Source organism: Hyla sarda, chromosome 11 (assembly GCF_029499605.1).
Source record: "Hyla sarda isolate aHylSar1 chromosome 11, aHylSar1.hap1, whole genome shotgun sequence".
Taxonomy (NCBI): domain Eukaryota; kingdom Metazoa; phylum Chordata; class Amphibia; order Anura; family Hylidae; genus Hyla; species Hyla sarda.
In genome coordinates this window covers 52879260-52900498 of record NC_079199.1, presented here as the reverse complement: position 1 = coordinate 52900498, position 21239 = coordinate 52879260, and the positions used below count along the sequence as shown (strand labels likewise).

The window sequence follows — 21239 nt, the reverse complement described above, 5'->3', positions numbered from 1 at the left end:
AAGAAACACTTTTGGATGCTGCTAAATCTACCAGTATTAAATTACAGGAAGTGTGCAGGAAAGCAAATATTCCTGTACAGAGGGAGGAGAATATCCATGCTGGTATACAGAAGCTGTACAAAGAATACCAAAATCTGGGTAAAGAGAAATCGAGAAACATGGATAAAGCAAATGTGAAACTGCAGATTTGGAAAGGCGATCTCGTCGAGGTTTTTCACATTTCCCGGCAAAATGTGATGGACATGACTAGCGTATCACAAGAAGATAAAGAATTACTTAGGTCACAAAGAGAAGATCGTATGAGTTCGTCAATGAGTGGAGTAGACAAGGTTTTCACTTCGAAAATAAGAACTTAAAGGGACATTTATCAAAACCTGTCAAGAGAAGTTGCTGAGTTTCCTATAGCAACCAGATTCCTTCTTTCCTTTCTGAAAAGTCCTCTGAAAAATTAAAGAAGGAATCTGATTGGTTGCTATGGGCAACTTTTCCTCTGTACAGGTTTTGATAAATCTCCCCCTTAGTGTACAAAAGAAAACAAAAAATATTCATATAAGAATAAACATTACAAAGCTATTGCTGAAATCAATAAGACAGTTATACTAGAAGACTCATCTCCATCAGCATGCAATTGGTATCTCTGCATGCGTAAATGTCCAAACTATCAAAATATCATGTAAATGATCCCAACTGGTGAATGGCGTAAAGGTAAAAAATTGATATGTGTTGGTCACATCACATTCCCAAAAAATAAATAAAATAAAATGTGATCAAATAGTCACACAAAAGTGGTACAAAAAAAAAAAAAATACAGATCACTGCACAAAAAACGAGCCCTCATACAGCCCTGTATACATACGGAAAAATGAGTTATAGGCGATCAAAATAGGGCAATTTTAAACATACTTATTTTGTGAAAAAAGTTAGATTTTTTTTTAAAGCATTACAATAATAGAAAAATATGTAACCATGGGTATTATTTTAATCGTATTGACCCACAGAATAAAAAAAAAAGTATTTTTTACCGTAAAGTGTACAGCGCGAAAACAAAACCTTCCAAAATTTGCTAAATTTTTGTTTTCTTTTCAATTTCCTCACACAAATAATAATTTATGGGGTTTTCCGTACAGCTTATGGTAAAATAAGTGATGCCCTTACAAAGTACAATTGATCATGTGAAAAACAAGCCCTCATATGGGTCTGTGGATGAAAATATGAAAGAGTTATGGCTATTAGAAGATGAGGAAAAAACGAAAAGCAAAAATAAAATTGTCTGTGTCCTTAAGACCAAAATGGGCTGTGTACTTAAGAAGTTAAGTAAATGTTTATACTTAAATCTAATCTCAGCTGGAATTATTTTTTATACTGTACATTTGTATTCTCTACAGGCACATAAAGTTGGGGCCTAGGGAAACGCCGGAGTCAAACAGTGTACTGGTTTTTCTGCCAGGTAATGTTGTGTCTTACAGGCTTTGTACAGCCAACTATGTTAAAAGAATCCTGCAAATTAATTTAGATTTTTTTTTTTTTGGTTTTGCTCTAGGTTTTTATGTAATTATTTTTGCTATGCTTTTATTGCAGCTATTTGAAAATTTCTTTGGTGATCAGCCATAAAATATAGGCCATATGCTATTATATGTTGCAATCATTTGTTTTGTTTTATATGCAAAAAATTATAAAAGTAAATAAATAAACCAGGATATTTTGTCATTATACCTCCTATAAAACTTTTTTGTATGCTCCATTAATGGACACACATATACAGTGTATTCCAGGGCTTGACAAAAATGTAAATGGGACAGTGCTTAATGGCCGCACGGACATTAGGCACCTATTCAGTTGGAGAATGCTACATGCTGAATTTCCATATCGTGAATATAACCGATCACTAACCCACTTATCCCAAATAAAAAAAATAAAAAAAAACAGTACTAGATACTGGTCAGAGACATGATAATTACTGCATGTATTTTAATAAAATATATTAAAATAGTGTAAGCAAGCAGCTGGTAAATTGGTGGATGGGAGGTATGTATCAGTCAGGCATTTTGCCTCAGTGACATAAAACTGGTATTTGAGTCCAGGTTTTGGGAGTGAATAATGGTTCTGGTGATAGTTACTTCCATACTCCAGTTCGGGTGTTGTAGGAGTCCTGAACCTGATCTTTCAGGTGTGTGAGCACGGACAGTGAGTGACAGGGAGGAGTTCCCGTGAAGCCAGATCGGCTTGTCTGGCTTTTGTTTTAATGCTGATACACTTCATCAAAAAGATAGACTTTGGGACTTAAACGGTTATCCAGGAATTGAAAAACAGAGCTAGTTTCTTTCAAAACCCTCTCCCTGTCTGTCTCCTGGTTGGGTGTGGTTCTGCAGCTCAGTTCCATTGAAGTAAATGAGTCCAGATGTAATACCACACACAACCTGGAGAAAGACAGGGAGTGGTTTTTGAAAGTAATTAGCTCTGTTTTTCGATTCCTGGACAATCCCTTTAACCTGCCAAGTGTTGGGTGAGAAGTTCATAGGTTTATGATGAGGTAAAGAACCTGATGTGAAGGTCGATTATGTTTCTGTTTTACTGCATGTGGAACTTATTGCTGTATGGGAATTGTTACAAGAAACCCAAAAATACTGTACTATGATCCTGCCTGTTTGGGTCTGTTTTCTTGCTGACAAGACTGTTTGAAAGGTCCCATTCTCCACTAGTTAATATAAAAAGGGCCCTACTTTCAGATGCATCGTAAGTCGATGCAGTATTCAACATACGATGTGCTCTCAGAGCCTATCAGATGTTGAAACCATCGTATGTCGAGCGACCACTGTATTTTCAGTCACCATAGCGACCATCCGCCTAGCATTTGTCGAGCCTTGGTCTATTTCTCTGCTGGTAAGCAGGTGATGAAAAGTAAAAGATGATTTGGTACCTTCAGCTTATTTGACAAGCAGAGCTGGCACCTAACCAGTAGTTGTCATCTTTTCTGCTTGTTATAGAAGAATGCACTACTTGTGGCAAGGACACAGAAATATACATATGTGGCTATGCTGCCCCTTTTAAGCCCCCATTTGAGTTGTGGTACATTTTAATGTATGAGGAATATCCACCAGGAATTTCCCTGTGCAACAGGCACTGGTATTAAGGACCACCCGGACATGCACCGTCCCTATTGACGTCAATTCAAATCACGTAAAATAATGTCATAATTTTTAATGGGTACAAATGTGTGAAAGAGGCTTAAGTCTAGGGCTACAGGACACGGGTCACTCAAACATTGCCATGTCGTGCTGCTGTATTACTTCTAATACAAGACAATGGGGCTGTATTGCAACCCACAAGTAGCTGTAACCAGAAGTCCTTCCTGGATGTATCGCAACTGTGGGGTAACGGTTGACCCTATTGGCTTATATTCATTGCAGTACTGCATGACTCAGGCAGCACAACATGGTGACTTTTGGCTTTGTGACCCCTCGTTGTTGCTAAAGTCATTTTATATTCCAAGCTTTAAGAAGATGTGCCCCTGCACAATCTTGCACTGTCCTTGTCAGACAATTTGCATGTCTTTCTATTCATAGAGATGTAGCCAGCATGCTACACTGCTAACACAATACAGCTGTTTTTCTGTTGTGTGTGTTTCGTTAGTGTTTAAAGAGAGGACCGATCCCCTTTAATTTGCCTGGTCTTTTTCTTTTATCTTTTTTTCTTTTTAAGACGTAAGCCTTTAGCCTTCATTGCTCAGTCTGTTGAATCGTACAGTGAATTCTGAGCCCATGGGTAGATTATTCCTAAATAGACTTGAACAAATCCCAGGGCCATGTAGTAATGGAGCCTGGAGGTGTATAGCTGACGCTTGAGTTTTGGTGTCATTTCTGTAAGTCCTCTATCGCTCCTTTATTTTGCTTTGAGCTGTGTATGACAGGGTCACTTCGGTGATCCCTGGTAAACAAGCGAACTGTGTTTACTTAGTCAGCATAATAACCAATATTTTATACAGGCAAAAAAAGGTTATCATGGGGGGGGGGGGGAGACATTTCATTCCTGTAACATTAATTTCTCTATGGCTGCTAAAAAACTGATCTAATGGAAAGTGCTACACATGTTTTTAGCAAGATGCAGAAATGACTAACGCCTTGTCATAGTGTAAAACTGACATTTTGCCTGGGTACTCTGCTCATCAGATGGCGATAAAGCCTGAGAGAAAGAACAAGGTTCCTGACCAGTTTTATTGGGCGTGTTTATGGGTGCATTGAGTCATAGTCTAATCGGACATTATTCAGGACACTGAGCAGGCTTTTAGGTGAAGTTGTTGAGGGTAATGATTTGGCTGAAGCAAGAAGCACATAAACTACAAGGCTGTACTGCACGCGCTGAGAGTCGTATGCGTAGCCTGCAGTGCATTGCAAAATGTCCTTCCTGTCAGTCATTGCATTTATCTGGGCCTCTCAGCCTTAGGTTTTTACATGTCACAAAGCATTTGTTGTAGATAATGTAAATAACATGCAATTATTCCATTTCCAGCTCTATTGTTTGCTACTGTTTCCACAAGGCTCTTCTGTTCCATATTAATACAGACACTATCCTGCTCTCATTTGTGTGGGCTTTCCTGAAGCAGCTTTGGATGTCTTTGCATCTCACATTAACCTTTAGCAATTATAAATCTATGTACAGGTTTGTAATTGGTCTAACCCCTTAAGGACTCAGCCCATTTTGGCCTTAAGGACTCAGACAATTTAATTTTTACGTTTTCATTTTTTCCTCCTCGCCTTCTAAAAATCATAACTCTTTTATATTTTCATCCACAGACTAGTATGAGGGCTTATTTTTTGCGTGACCAGTTGTCCTTTGTAATGACATCACTCATTATATCATAAAATGTATGGCGCAACCAAAAAACACTATTTTTGTGGGGAAATTAAAACGAAAAACGCAATTTTGCTAATTTTGGAAGGTTTTGTTTTCACGCCGTACAATTTCTGGTAAAAATGACATGTGTTCTTTATTCTGAGGGTCAATACTATTAAAATGATACCCATTATTATATACTTTTATATTATTGTTGCGCTTAAAAAAAATCACAAACTTTTTAACCAAATTAGTACGTTTATAATCCCTTTATTTTGATGACCTATAACTTTTTTATTTTTCAGTATAAGCGGCGGTATGGGGGCTCATTTTATGCGCCATGATCTGTACTTTTTTTTGATACCACATTTGTATATAAAAAACTTTTAATACATTTTTTATAATTTTTTTTTTAACCCCTTAAGGACCGGAGGTTTTTCCGTTTTTGCATTTTCGTTTTTTGCTCCTTGCCTTTAAAAAATCATAACTCTTTCAAATTTACACCTAAAAATCCATATGATGGCTTATTTTTTGCGCCACCAATTCTACTTTGTAATGACGTCAGTCATTTTGCCCAAAAATCTATGGTGAAGCGGGAAAAAAAATCATTGTGCGACAAAATTTTTAAAAAAACGCTGTTTTGTAACTTTTGGGGGCTTCCGTTTCTACGTAGTACATTTTTCGGTAAAAATGACACCTGATATGTATTCTGTAGGTCCATACGATTAAAATGATACCCTACTTATATAGGTTTGATTTTGTCGGACTTCTGGAAAAAATCATAACTACATGCAGGAAAATTAATACGTTTAAAATTGTCATCTTCTGACCCCTATAACTTTTTTATTTTTCCGTGTATGGGGCGGTATGAGGGCTCATTTTTTGAGGACTTATTGATCGCTTTTTATTCATTTTTTCATGATATAAAAAGTGACCAAAAATGCACTATTTTGGACTTTGGAATTTTTTTGCGCGCACGCCATTGACCGTGCGGTTTAATTAACGATATATTTTTATAATTCGGACATTTCCGCACGCGGCGATACCATTTATGTTTATTTTTATTTTTATTTACACTGTTTTTTCTTTTATGGGAAAAGGGGGGTGATTCAAACTTTTAATAGGGAAGGGGTTAAATGATGTTTATTCACTTTTTTTTTGCACTTTTTTTTTGCAGTGTTATAGGTCCCATAGGGACCTATAACACTGCACACACTGATCTTTTACATTGATCACTGGTTTCTCATAAGAAACCAGTGATCGATGATTCTGCCGCATGACTGCTCATGCCTGGATCTCAGGCACTGAGCTGTCATTCGGCGATCGGACAGCGAGGAGGCAGGTAGGGGCCCTCCCGCTGTCCTGTCAGCTGTTCGGGATGCCGCGATTTCACCGCGGCTATCCCGAACAGCCCACTGAGCTAGCCGGCATGCTTTCGGTTTCACTTTAGACGCGGCGTTCAACTTTGAACGCCGCGTCTAAAGGGTTAATAGCGCGCGGCACAGCGATCAATGCCGCGCGCTATTAGCCACGGGTCCCGGCCGTTGTTAGAGGCCGGGCCCGACCCGCTATGACGCGGGGCCACGCCGTGGCCCCGCGTTATAGATCGGGAGTGGACACATGACGTTCCAGTACGTCATGTGTCCTTAAGGGGTTAATAAAATGTATTAAAAAAGTAGGAATTTTGGACTTTTTAAAATTTTTTTCGTTCACGCCGTTCACCGTACGGGATCATTAACATTTTATTTTAATAGTTCGGACATTTACGCACGCGGCGATACCAAATATGTCTATAAAAAATGTTTTTTACGCTTTTTGGGGGTAAAATAGGAAAAAACGGACGTTTTACTTTTTTATTGGGGGAGGGGATTTTTCACTTTTCTTTTACTTTTACATTTTTTTACATTTTTTTTTTTACACTTGAATAGTCCCCATAGGGGACTATTCATAGCAATACCATGATTGCTAATGCTGATCTGTTCTATGTATAGGACATAGAACAGATCAGTATTATCGGTCATCTCCTGCTCTGGTCTGCTCGATCACAGACCAGAGCAGGAGACGCCGGGAGCCGCACGGAGGAAGGTGAGGGGACCTCCGTGCGGCGTTATGAATGATCGGATCCCCGCAGCAGCGCTGCGGGCGATCCGATCGTTCATTTTAATCGCGAACTCCCGCAGATGCCGGGATCTGTATTGATCCCGGCACCTGAGGGGTTAATGGCGGACGCCCGCGAGATCGCGGGCGTCGGCCATTGCCGGCGGGTCCCTGGCTGCGATTAGCAGCCGGGATCAGCCGCGCATGACACGGGCATCGCTCCGATGCCCGCGGTTATGCTTAGGACGTAAATGTACGTCCTGGTGCGTTAAGTACCACCTCACCAGGACGTACATTTACGTCCTGCGTCCTTAAGGGGTTAATACTTGTATAATGGTTGCTGTCTGACATGGTGAACATTGTTGTCATGTCGATCTGGTGTGGATGCAGCCAATCCACCTGTAAGTTAAGTGGCAGGAGCCGGCTGTAATACATATATCAGACTCTGGAGAAGGCATCAAGCAACTTCTAATCCTGGCTTAACTTCTTAGAGGTCACGGTGTGGCGTGTTAAAGTTCAATTCCCCCGCTCTGCCCACCCACTGTAGTGCGGGTAGAGCGGGGGGAACCGGCGGTGAGCGGCGCCGGAGGTCACTTACTGGTGGTGAACGGCGGTGGGCTGCGATCCTACGGAAGTCGGTGGGTTGTTGCCTAGCAACATCTGGAGGCATACATTGTGGACCTGTATAGTGGTCTCTAAACTGTAGCCCTCCAGATCTTGCAAAACTACAACTCCCAGCATGCCCACACTGCAGTTTGCTGTCTGGGCATGCTGGGATTTTTAGTTTTGCAACACTGTGCGGTGATTTCCAAACCGTGCACGAACAGCAAACTGCTGTCGCTATGCTGGGAGTTGAAGTTGCTTACCTCCAGCTTTTGCATAACTACATCTCCCAGCATGCCCTTAGGCGATCAGTACATGCTGGGAGTTGTAGTTTTGCAACAGCTGGGGGACACAGGTTGGAAAATACGGAGTTACGTTACAGAACCTAAGTGAAGGTTTTCCAACCAGTGTGCCTTCAGCTGTTGTGCTTCAAGTATGAGCTGCAGCAAATTTTCCGCTGCAGCGCAAACTCCTAGCGGGAAACTCACCGTAAACCCCCGCCAGTGCGAATGTACCCTAAACACTACACTAACACATAATAAAGGATAAAACACTACATATACACACACGTACACTGTCCCCTCCCCCCCCCCCAAATAAGAATGAAAAACTTATCGTACTGCAGTGTTTCAAAAACGGAGCCTCCAGCTGTTGCAAAACAACAACTTCTTAAATTTCCGGACATCCACTGACTGTCCACGCATGCTGGGAGTTTAGCAACAGCTCGAGGCACCCTGTTTGGGAATCACTGGCATAGTATACCCCTATGTCCACCCCTATGCAAATCCCTAATTTAGTCCTCAAATGTGCATGGCGCGTTCTCACTTTGGAGCCCTGTCGTATTTCAAGGAAACAGTTAAGGGCCACATATGTTGTATTTCCAAACTCGGGAGCAATTGCATTACAAATTTTGGGGGGCTTTTTCTCCTTTTACCCCTTATGGAAAGGAAATGTTGGAATCTACACCAGTGAGCCTTAGCACCCCACAGGTGTTTGACGAACATTCGTTAAAGTTGGATGGGAAAATGGAAAAATAAAAAAATGTTTTAACTAAAATGCTGGTGTTACCCTAAAGTTTTCATTTTTACAAAGGAAAATAGGAAAAAAGCCCCCAAAATTTGTAACCCCATTTCTTCTAAGTAAGAACATACCCCATATAAGGATGTAAAGTGCTCTGCGGGCGAACTACAATGCTCAGAAGAGGGCACGCCATTGGGCTTTTGGAGAGAAAATTTACACACCCGACTTTACCGAAAAGTCGTCAAACACCTGTGGGGCTCACTGGACTCCATGTTATGTGCCTTGAGGGGTGTAGTTTTCCAAATAGTATGCCATGTGGGTTTTGTTTTTTTTTTGTAATTTTTTGCTGTTCTGGCACTATAGGGCTTCCTAAATGTGACAAGCCCCCCAAAAAACATTTCAGCAAAATTCACCCTCATTGTCGCTCCTTTCCTTCTGACCCCTCTAGTTCACCAACAGAGCACTTAACATACACATGAGGTATTTCCTTACTCAAGAGAAATGTGGTTACACACTTTGAGGGGCTTTTTTCATCTTACCCCTTGTAAAAAATTAAAAACTAGGTCTACAAGAACATGCAAGTGTAAAAAATGAAGATTTTGAATTTTAAATTCAATTTGCTGCTATTCATGTGAAACACCTAAAGGTTAACAAACTTTCTGATTGTCATTTTGAATACTTTGAGGGGTTCAGTCTTTATAATGTGGTCATTTATGAAGGCCCTTCAAATCCACTTCAAAACTGAACTGGTCCCTGAAAAATTCTGATTTAGAAAATTTTGTGAAAAATTGGAAAATTGCTGCTGAACTTTGAAGCCTCAACTTTGTGATGCAATAGGAGAGATAAAAATGGATCTTCACCAGACACTATTACAGTGTTGAATGAAGGTCACTGCATTCGTGGAAATCACATCACAAGGTTTGTTTAGGCACAACAAACAACACGTTTCTTGCCGGAAAAGGCAACAAACAACTAGGTTTAAATACAGTCCTTACGTCAATTGAAAAGGTTACGTTAATCACACTATTCAGAGTAGCTCACTGCACCCTGAACCGTCTACAGTCAAAATTAGAACAATGATAATTGTAAAAAACATCATAAAAATAGTATCCAAGTTTGTCATTACATAAGTTAAAACATTCACATAGTGATATTTAAGAAATAACATAGTAATCCCGCCATAGTCCGCAGAGCCAGTGCATGAGTAAAGCAGATGATGTGCTGCTGAACGCCATAGTAAAGTTTTATGAATGAAAGTGCTATGTATGCAATAGCGTAGCTAGCGGTGGGCGGAGTTAGATGTTTGCAAAGAGAAAACGGCCGAACCTGTAATGGTAGCTGTTACTGGGTGAAATCTCCATAGGTAACCAGTAGATCTCGACACTTATGTTGGGATTATTAGTGGCCCTCCACAGCTGCAGGAGGTAAGATGCAGAGCTCTACATTATAGTAGCATAACTGGAAAAAAACGGAGTTACTCTAAGGACCCTGCCAAAGCCCTAGTTGGGGATTATTTAGCTGGTATTGAGCGATTCAATTTAATAGAGCGCTACATAGTGGTGGCGTATCAAGTGTAGGGTGGAGCTACAGCCAGAATAATACAGGGGCATAAGCTAACTGAGCATTGTGATAGTGTGGACAGTATTGCAAGATAAATAGGTCAGCAATTCTGCAATATTCTGTCAGCTACAAGGTAAATATATCTGGACAGAGTAAAATACAGAGGGCTATAAGATAAATATATCTCTGCAAAATAAGATACCAGAGGGAGGGAGAACCACAAGACCTAATAAAACCTACTTGAAGAGAGAGCCACGGCATCGGGTATTATATACCCGGTACCGTGGCGCTCTCTTTTCAAGTGATTTCTGGACAGCTTGTCTTTTCCGCTGAGCACGGTTTCTGTTGATTCAGCCTCTATACTGCAGTCAATGCCCAAAGCTGGACGTGAGTAGGGTGGGATCACATTCTCTTGCATTGGATAATAAAACCTACGATATCTCAAAAATAAAACAATAAAAGTTACAGTATATAATAGTGGTTGTGATTGATGTTGGAAATAATATTGAAAATGTTAAGATGATAACAAAGCAATATTAAAAAATATGTAAATTTTGGAGACAGATAAAAACATGAAAAACATGTTGGCTGATGATAATAAAAAATAAATATGTGAACCACCTAGGATGATTCCATGAGGAGATACAAAAATGTTTATTTATATATATATATATATATATATATATATATATATATATATATATATATATATATAAAAAATATTTTTTCTTATGTATGTCCAGGAAGGGGGATATATCATATCATAAGACCAGATGAACCTCGGAATGAGGAGAGTATGAGTTGGTGAAAAATTGATATGAATGGTTACTATGTGTAGAAATATATAGATCTTATATATAATGATCTTAATAACATAGGAAAAGGTGACCATGGATCTCAAGAGGTTCCTGCGGATTTTTAGGGGGAACTCAGATAAAGAAAAATCCCCCCATAGCACCCCATCCCTGAGTAATCCGACTGGTCTTTCCATCATTGCCTGTACAAATTCCACCACCAGTAATCCTGCTCACTACATCAATCTATTTCTTAAAAAATATGTGATCATACTCCCCAGCTACCTTCGAGACTCCTCACAACTCATCCATCGTCTTTCCACAATACTTTGGGAACCAACGTACCTAATGGTTACCTGTGATGTGGCGGCCCTCTACACCAATATTGACCATCATTTGGGCCTGAAGGCCATTGAAGAATTCCTTATCACAGATCTTGAAATCACTGAATCACAGTGTCACTTTCTTCTCAAAGGCTTAAAGTTCATCCTAGGGAACAACTATTTTGTATATGATGGGGACGTCTACCATCAGACAAAGGGGACCGCCATGGGGGCCAAAGTGGCCCCTTCGTATTCTAACCTATTTATGGGGGCATTTGAAATTAGATATATCTGGGGAAATCCCGTTTTCAAAAAATGTGACACTATATCGAAGATGACTTAGTGTTCATTTGGAAAGGGCCCCAATCCTCTGTTGATAAATTTCTGGAATTTTTGAACCAGAACGAATGGGGCCTGAGTTTTACCATTGCTACCAGCTGCTAGTCCATTGAATTTCTTGCTTTGATCATCCCTCATAAAAAAAAAAAAAAATTATCACTTCAACTTTTTTTTTAAGTTGATACGGACAGCTACGTTGATTTTGAGTGGCCACCACAAAAAGTGGCTAGAGAACGTACCCTACCCTCATTACAAGCGAATTAGGAAGAACTGCACACTGAAAGAAGACTTCCGAACACAGGCGGGCATTCTTCAAAAATATTTTGGGAGAAAAACTATCCTAAAAAACTTTTGTCCGATGCTTATCAAAAAACTAAACACAAAGAGAAGGAAAAGGAGCTAACTATACGAAGAAAAATTTGGATCTCAACTTCATTACTACCTATAGCAGGTCAGCACCAGAGATTAAAAATATACTAAAAAAATATTGGTATATTTTGGAGGGAGATCAATTTCTGAAAGGATCCCTAACCAATGTACCAGGAGTCACTTTTCGAAGAGCGCCATCTTTAGAAAATATTCTGGCACCTAGCCAGTTAAAACAACATCAACCGAAAAAACGAGAGACAAATATTTTGGGGAGCTTCAGATGTGTTTGGGGAGAATCAATGCTTATGTTATGACGTTTTGCATCCAGGTGCCCCAGCACACGTCCAATCGTTTTGAATTGTTAAAAAGATTGGAGATATTTTCTATCTATAATTATGGTTCATTACAACCACAGGGACTGAATGAAATTTTGGAGACCATCTTAGCCTCTTCCAGCTGTTTTGTCCCAGTTCCCCTTAACTATATTCTCTGCCATATATTTCTACACATAGTAACCATTCATATCAGGTTTTTCACCAACTCATACTCTCCTCATTCTGAGGTTCATCTGGTCTTATGATATTTCCCCCCTTCCTGGAGATATATATACACAGCAACAGAAGAATGCAGCAGCACACTGCCAGCACAAGGATATAGGTGCAACATGAATATGCAGTTAAAACATGGAGAGCTATACAGCTATGGTGTAATAGATGCAAATGTGAAACTATGAAATAGTGAGGCACTTAGCTCGCAAATTTGTCTCCGCCGGCGGTCAAATAGCTTGGACCGTCCCACCGCGATAAGGTAGCCTCCTGGGACGGACCCTACACTGTGAATATGCCTCTGTGTGAACAGTTCAGTAAGCATGGCAGGATCTGGAACATCCAAGCCACCTTATATACACACCTGATAGAGGTGGGTGGGGTGCAAGGCCAACATGGAGGTAGCCACTCCCCCGTATGTGCAATACAGACAAAGAATAAGTCAGCCAGCATAAGTCAGCAGCCAGTGCTGGCTGACTTTTTCTTTGTCTATATATATATATTTGTATCTTCGTATGGAATCATCCTAGGTGGTTCACATATTCATTTTTTTTATTATCATCAGCCAACATATCATGTTCTTCATGTTTTTATCTGTCTCCAATATCGCCAGTTTATATATTTTTAATATTGCTATGTTATCATCTTAACATTTTCAATATTATTTCCAACATCCGTTATAACCACTATTATATACTGTAACTTTTTATTGTTTTATTTTTGAAATATCATAGGTTTTATTAGGTCTTATTTTTCTCCCTCCCTCTGGTATATTATTTTGCCGAGATATATTTATCTTATAGACCTTGGTATTTTACTCTGTCCAGATATATTTACCTTGTAGCTGACATTAGAATATTGCATAATTGCCAACCTATTTATATTGCAATAACCTGTCCACACTATCACAATGCTCAGTTAGCTTATGCCCCCGTATTATTCTGGCTGTAGCTCCGCCCTACACTAGCTACACCACCACTATGTAGCACTCTATTAAATTGCATAGTATTAAATTACTATGTTATTTCTTAAATACCACTATGTGGATGTTTTAACTTATGTAATGACAAGCTTGGATACTATTTTTTATGATTTTTTTTTTTTTTTTTTTTACAATTATCATTGTTCTAATTTTAAATATAGGCTGTCCAGTGCAGTGAGCTACTCTGAATAGAGTGATTAACGTAACCTTTTGAATTGATTTAAGGCCTGTCTATTTAAACCTAGTGTAAGGAATTAGGTAACGGGGATAACGTCTCCTGGGTAGACAGGCACAGTTTTGCAGGTACACTGTAGAAATTGCAGTCCAAACAGCAGGGAATTCGTTAAACTGACCTCAGCCAGTTTTATGGTCAGGTTGAGGTACAGAAAATAAAATATATAAAAACAAAATCCTAAGCCTGTCCGGCTCTAACTAACAACAGGAAACCTCACTTACCAAGTGCCGGCCGAATACCGAGCACCAAACAATATAGCAAAGTCCATACCACTTGTAGTACTCACAGGCTCCATGCAGATAACCTGTTCCCAGGCTGAGAGAGAGAGGTGTCTACATTCTCAGCCTTATATCAGGCCAGCACACCTGGGGAGTGATTACCTGACAGCCCAAAACCCGGACTGTCCTGATGGAGTGGGGGCCCACCCTTCTCTCCCCACTCCAGCAACACAGGTCCTAAAAAACACACAGGTTTTATACAAACCCAAATTGCAGAGACGTCTGTATAGACCTCTGCTGAACATTTCCCTGGTTGCTTTAAATTACATAAGTGAGGAACCTAGGGCACACATAGACCCCGTCCACTACTTCTCCAGACACTCTGTCACACTAGTTTGCCTGATGAAGTGCCCTTTTCGGGCAAGAAACGCGTTGCTTGTTGTGCCTAAATAAACCTTGTCATGTGATTTCCACGAATGCAGTCACCTTCATTCAACACTGTAATCGCGCCTGGTGAAGATCCATTTTTATCTCTGCTTTTGCTCCTGTTGTGTGAACCGGTGAGCGAGAACCTGACCGGAGGATCTAAGCTGCTTACAGAGCACGATCTATCAGTACACTAAATGGTGTTGTGCTCTCAGTGCAACATCACTTGGTAAGTGTAACTCCTTTTGCAATTGCCAAGTATCTTATAGTACTGTACTAGGGGTGCGTGTGCCTTTTTTTTCTCTTTTCTCCGCTATAACTTAATGTTGCAAACATAAAGTAGACATATTGTATATGTGAATCAATATATAATTGCTATGGAATGTCTATTTTCCTTACAAGCAGAGAGCTTCGAAGTTAGAAAAATGCAAACATTTTTTATTTATCATGAAACTTTGTAATTTTTCACCAAGAAATGATGATGAAGTATCGACAAAAATTTACCACTATCATAAAGTAGAATATGTCACGAAACAGTCTCGGAATCAGAATGAAAAGTAAAAGCATCCCAGAGTTATTAATGCTTAAAGGGACAGTGGTCAGATGTGCAAAAAATGCTCTGGTCCTTAAAGGGGTACTCCGCCCCTAGCAACTTATCCCCAATCCAAAGGATAGGGGATTAGATATCAGATCGCCGGGGTCCCGCTACTGGGGACCCCTGGCATCTCTGCTGCTGTATGCCGCTATCATTGCTGCACAGACCAAACTCGCTCTGTGCGTAATGACGGGCAATACAGGGGCCGGAACATCGTGATGTCACGGCTCCGCCCCTTATGTTGTCACGGTTCGCCCCCTTAATGCAAGTCTATGGGAGGGGGTGTGGCGGCCATCACCACCCCCTTCCATAGACTTGCATTAAAGGGGCGGACCGTGACGTCACGAGGGGGCGGAGCAGTGATGTCACGATGCTCCGGCCCCTGTATCGCCAGTCATTGCGCACAGAGCGAGCGTGCTCTGTGCAGTAATGATAGCGGGGTGCTGCAATGGAGATCTGGGGGTTCCCAGCAGCGGGACTCTGGCGATCTGACATCTTATCTTATGCCCTATACTTTGGATAGGGAGTAAAATGTCCAGGGGTGGAGTACCCCTTTAACCCTTTAAGGACCCAGCCAATTTTCACTGTAGGACGCGGCCATTTTTTGCACATCTGACCACTGTCACTTTAAGCATTAATAACTCTGGAATGCTTTTACCTTTCATTCTGATTCCGAGATTGTTTTTTCGTGACATATTCTACTTTACGTTAGTGGTAAAATTTTGTCGATCCTTGCATCGTTTCTTGGTGAAAAATTCCACACTTTGATGAAAAAATTGAAAATTTTGCATTTTTTTTTTAACTTTGAAGCTCTCTGTTTATAAGGAAAATTAATATTCCAAATAAATTATATATTGATTCACATATACAACATGTCTACTTTATGTTTGCATCATAAAGTTGACATGTTTTTACTTTTGGAAGACATCAGAGGGCTTCAAAGTTCAGCAGCAATTTTCTAATTTTTCACAAAATTTTCTAAATCAAAATTTTTCAGGGACCAGTTCCGTTTTGAAGTGGATTTGAAGGGCCTTCTTATTAGAAATACCCCAAAAATGACCCCATTATAAAAACTGCACCCCCCAAAGTATTCAAAATGACATTCAAAAGGTTTGTTAACCCTTTAGGTGTTTCACAGAAATAGCAGCAAATTGAAGGAGAAAATTCAAAATCTTCATTTTTTACACTGGCATGTTCTTGTAGACCCAGTTTTTGAATTTTTACAAGGGGTAAAAGGAGAGAAATCTTCCTAAAATGTGTAGCCCAATTTCTCTCGAGTAAGGAAATACCTCATATGTGTATGTCAAGTGTACGGCGGGCTCAGAAGGGAAGGAGCGACAATGGGATTTTGGAGAGTGAGTTTTTCTGAAATGGTTTTTGTGGGGCATGTCGCATTTAGGAAGCCCCTATGGTGCCAGAACAGCAAAAAAAAAAAAAAAAAAAACGCATGGCATACCATTTTAGAAACTACACCCCTCAAGGAACACATCAAGGGGTACAGTGAGCCTTAAAATCTCACAGGTGTTTGACGACTTTTTGCTAAAGTCGGATGTGTAAATGAAAAAAACATTTTTTTTTTCACTAAATTGCTGGTTTTCCCCCACATTTTATATTTTTACAAGGGGTAATAGGAGAAAATGACCCCCAAAATTTGTAACCCCATTGCTTCTGAGTATGGAAATACCCCATGTGTGGACATCAAGTGATCTGCTGGCGCTCTACAATGCTCAGAAGAAAAGGAGCGCCATTGAGCTTTTGAAGACAGAATTTGGTTGGAATAGAAGTCGGGGGCCATGTGCGTTTACAAAGCCCCCCCGTGGTGCCAGAACAGTGGACCCCCCCCCCCCCCACGTGACCCCATTTTGGAAACTACACCACCCACAGAATTTAATAAGGGGTGCAGTGAGTATTTACACCCCACTGGCGTTTGACAGATCTTTGGAACAGTGGGCTGTGCAAATGAAAAATTACATTTTTAATTTTCACAGACCACTGTTCCAAAAATCTGTCAGACACCTGTGGGGCGTAAATGCTCACTGTACCCCTTATTACATTACGGGAGGGGTGTAGTTTCCAAAATTGGGTCATATGTGGGGGGTTCCATTGTTCTGGCTCTATGGGGGCTTTGTAAACCCACGTAGCCTTCAATTCCGGACAAATTTTCTCTTCAAAATCCCAATGGTGCTCCTTCTCTTCTGAGCATTGTAGTTCGCCCGCAAAGCACTTTACATCCACATATGGGGTATGCTCTTACTCAGAAAAAATGGGGTTACAAATGTTGAGGGGCTTTTTTCCTATGTTTCCTTGTGAAAATGAAAAATTTTTTGGTAACACCAGTATTTTTGTGATTATATATATTTTTTATTTTTTCATTTTTCCATCCAAGTTCGTCAAACACCTGTGGGGTGTTCAGGCTCACTATACCCCTTGTTACTTTCCGTGAGGGGTGTAGTTTCCAAAATGGGATCACATGTGGGTATTTTTTTTTTTTCGTTTATGTCAGAACTGCTGTAAAATCAGCCACCCCTGTGCACATCACCAATGTAGGGCTCAAATGTACATGGTGCGCTCTCAATCCTGAGCCTTATGCGCCCGCAGAGCATTTTACGCCCACATATGGGGTATTTCTGTACTCAGGAGAAATTGCGTTACAAATTTTGGGGGGCTTTTTTTCCTTTTAACACTTGTGAAAATAAAAAGTAAAGGACAACACCAGCATGGTAGTGTAAAATTTTAATTTTTTTTACACTGACAGGCTGGTGTAGCCCCCAACTTTTCCTTTTCATAAGGGGTTAAAGGAGAAAAAGCCCCCCAAAATTTGTAACACAATTTCTCCCGATTACGTAGATACCCCATATGTGGCCCTAAACTGTTTCCTTGAAATACGACAGGGCTCTGAAGTGAGAGCGCCATGCGCATTTGAGGACTAAATTAGGGATTGCATAGGGGTGGACATAGGGGTATTCTACGCCAGTGATTCCCAAACAGGGTGCCTCCAGCTGTTGCTAAACTCCCAGCATGCCTGGACAGTCAGTGGCTGTCCGAAAATGCTGGGAGTTGTTGTTTTGCAACAGCTGGAGGCTCCGTTTTGGAAACACTGCCGTACAATACATTTTTCATTTTTATTGGGGGGACAGTGTAAGGGGGTGTATGTGGAGTGTTTTACCCTTTATTATGTGTTAGTGTAGTGTAGTGTTTTTAGGGTACAGTCACACTGGCGGGTTACAGTGAGCTTCCCGCTAGAAATTTGCGCTGCGGCGAAAAGTTTGCCGCAGCTCATACTTGAAGCAGGAAACTTACTGTAAACCCGCCTGTGTGAATGTACCCTGTATGTTCACATGGGGGGGGGGGCAAACCTCCAGCTGTTTCAAAACTACAACTCCCAGCATGTACTGACAGACCGTGCATGCTGGGAGTTGTAGTTTTGCAACAGCTGGAGGCACACTGGTTGGAAAACCTTCAGTTAGGTTCTGTTACCTAACTCAGTATTTTCCAACCAGTGTGCCTATAGCTGTTGCAAAACTACAACTCCTAGCATGTACTGATCGCCGAAGGGCATGCTGGGAGATCTAGTTATGCAACAGCTGGAGGGATCACAACTACAACTCCCAGCATGCCGAGACAGCTGTTTCGGCATGCTGGGATTTGCAGTTTTGCAACATCTGGAGGGCTACAGATAGAGACCACTGCACTGTGATCTCCAAACTGTGGACCTCCAGATGTTGCAAAACTACAAATTCCAGCATGCACAGACAGCAAACAGCTATGTGGGCATGCTGGGAGTTGTAGTTTTGCAAGATCTAGAGTGCTACAGTATAGAGATCACTGTGCAGTGGTCTCTAAACTGTAGACCTCCAGCTGTTGCAAAACTGCATCTCCCACCATGCCCAGCAGCTGTCTGGGCATGCTGGGAGTTGTAGTTTTGCAATATCTGGAGGGCTACAGTCTCAGACTGTAGACCTCTAGATGTTGCTAGACAACTTACCGGCTTCCGTCGGATCCAGGGAGCCGTCCTCTTCTGCCGCACGACATCGCCGCCTGCGCCGATCACCGCCGCCCGCGCCGATCACCGCCGCCGATCCGGTCCCGCAGCTTCCACCGACGGGTAAGTGGATCTTCGGCGTTCGGTCCCCGTCATTTCCCCGTCCTGCCCCACCTATTGTGGGTGGGCAGAACGGGGAAAATGAAAGTAAACCCCCCCGCCCCTAATCTGCTAGTGGTGGTAGCGTCTAGACCACCAATAGCAGAGATAGGAGGGGTGGCACCTCTGCCACCTCACTCCTATGGCTACAGGGGGATCGTGGGTGTCTTAGACACCCGCGATCCCCCTTCTATTCCGGGTCACCGGGTCATTATAGACCCGAATGACCCGGAATCGGCGCAAATCGCAAGTGTGAATTCACTTGCGATTTGCGCCGATCGCCGACATGGGGGCGTCTGATGACCCCCCTGGGCATTTGCACGGGGTGCCTGCTGATCGATATCAGCAGTCACCCCGGCCCGATCCCCGCCCGGTGCGCGGCGGGGACCGAAATTCCCACGGGCGTACAGGTACGCCTTGGGTCCTTAAGACCCAGGTACAGAAGGCGTATCCATACGCCCTAGGTCCTGTACGGGTTAAGGGGAAAATGGGCTGGGTCCTTAAGGGGTTTAAAAAAAAAATCACACCTTTCCCTGTTAAATCCTTTGTTATGGTAAAAAAAATAATAATAATTGCCATACTTGATTGGAAATGACCTGAGGGATACAAATATCATGCTGTTTAATCCGAATGGTGACTGCCAAAACCCTCCCACAAAAATGAACAATAATAGTAGAATTTATAAGTCAACTCGCCTTCCAAAAAAGTGGAATAAAAAGCAATTAAAAAGTGGTATTTAGCCGGAAATAGGACCTATAAAAAGTCAGTTCTTCCTGCATAAAAAGTCTTCCTAGAATACAGTACACTAAAACAAAGGACTGCCTAAAATATAAATAGACTTAATTGAAATTAATAACAAAAGATATAGAAACAGGCATATAACTTTGATTAAATTATTAGAGTATTTGGTGAGTTTTCTTTTAACCCCTTAAGGACCCAGCCAATTTTCACTGTAGGACCCGGGCATTTTTTGAACATCTGACCACTTTCACTTTAAGCATTAATAACTCTGGGACGCTTTTACCTTTCATTCTGATTCCGAGATTGTTTTTTCATGACATATTCTACTTTGTTAGTGCTAAAATTTTGTCAATACTTGCATCGTTTCTTGTTGAAAAATTCCCAAATTTTATGAAAAAATTGAAAATTTTGCAATTTTTTTTTTAACTTTGAAGCTCTCTGCTTATAAGGAAAGTGAATATTCCAAATAAATTATATATTGATTCACATATACAACATGTCTACTTTATTTTGGCATCATAAAGTTGACATGTTTTTACTTTTGGAAGACATCAGAGGGCTTCAAAGTATAGCAGCAATTTCCAATTTTTCACAAAATTTTCAAAATCGAAATTTTTCAGGGACCAGTTCTGTTTTGAAGTAGATTTGAAGGACCTTCTTATTAGAAACACCCCAAATCTGACCCCATTATAAAAACTGCACCCCTCAAAGTATTCAAAATGACATTCAAAAGGTTTGTTAACCCTTTAGGTGTGTCACAGGAATAGCAGCAAATTGAAGGAGAAAATTCAAAATCAAAATTTTTTTTACACTGGCATGTTCTTGTTGACCCAGTTTTTGAATTTTTACCAGGGGTAGAAGGAGAGAAATCTTCCTAAAACGTGTAACCCACTTTTTCTCGAGTAAGGAAATACCTCATATGTGTATGTCAAGTTTCGGCGGGCGCAGAAGGGAAGGAGTGACAATGGGATTTTGGAGAGTGAATTTTTCTGAAATGGTTTTTGGGGGGCATGTCGCATTTAGGAAGCCCCTATGGTGCCAGAACAGCAAAAAAAAAACAAAAAAAAACACCACATGGCATACTATTTTGGAAACGACACCCCTCAAGCATGTAGCAAGGGGTCCAGTGAGCCTTAACACCCCACAGGTGTTCAGCGACTTTTTGTTAAAGTTGGATGTGTAAGTGATTTTATTTTATTTTTTCACAAAAATGCTAGTTTTCCCCCAAATTTTTAATTTTTACAAGGGATAATAGGACAAAATGCCCCCCATAATTTGTAACCCCATATCTTCTGAGCATGGAAATACCCCATGTGTTTACGTCAAGTGCTCTGCTGGCGCACTACATTGCTCAGAAGAGGAGTCACATTTGGCTTTTGAAAAGCTAATTTTGCTGAAATGGTTTTTGGAGGGCATGTCGC

The 21239-nt window shown here is 40.9% G+C and overlaps 1 protein-coding gene across 2 annotated transcripts in view; it reads left to right on the top strand.

The window, feature by feature from the left end:
- The window catches only part of TDRD9 (tudor domain containing 9), a 318925-nt gene that overhangs the window by 140555 nt on the left and 157131 nt on the right, over window positions 1-21239 (top strand). For both annotated transcript variants that reach the window (XM_056545568.1, XM_056545567.1), the window contains exon 9: window positions 1386-1447. In XM_056545568.1, coding sequence (XP_056401543.1) covers window positions 1386-1447 — 62 coding nt within the window. The remainder of the gene's footprint in view (window positions 1-1385; window positions 1448-21239) is intronic.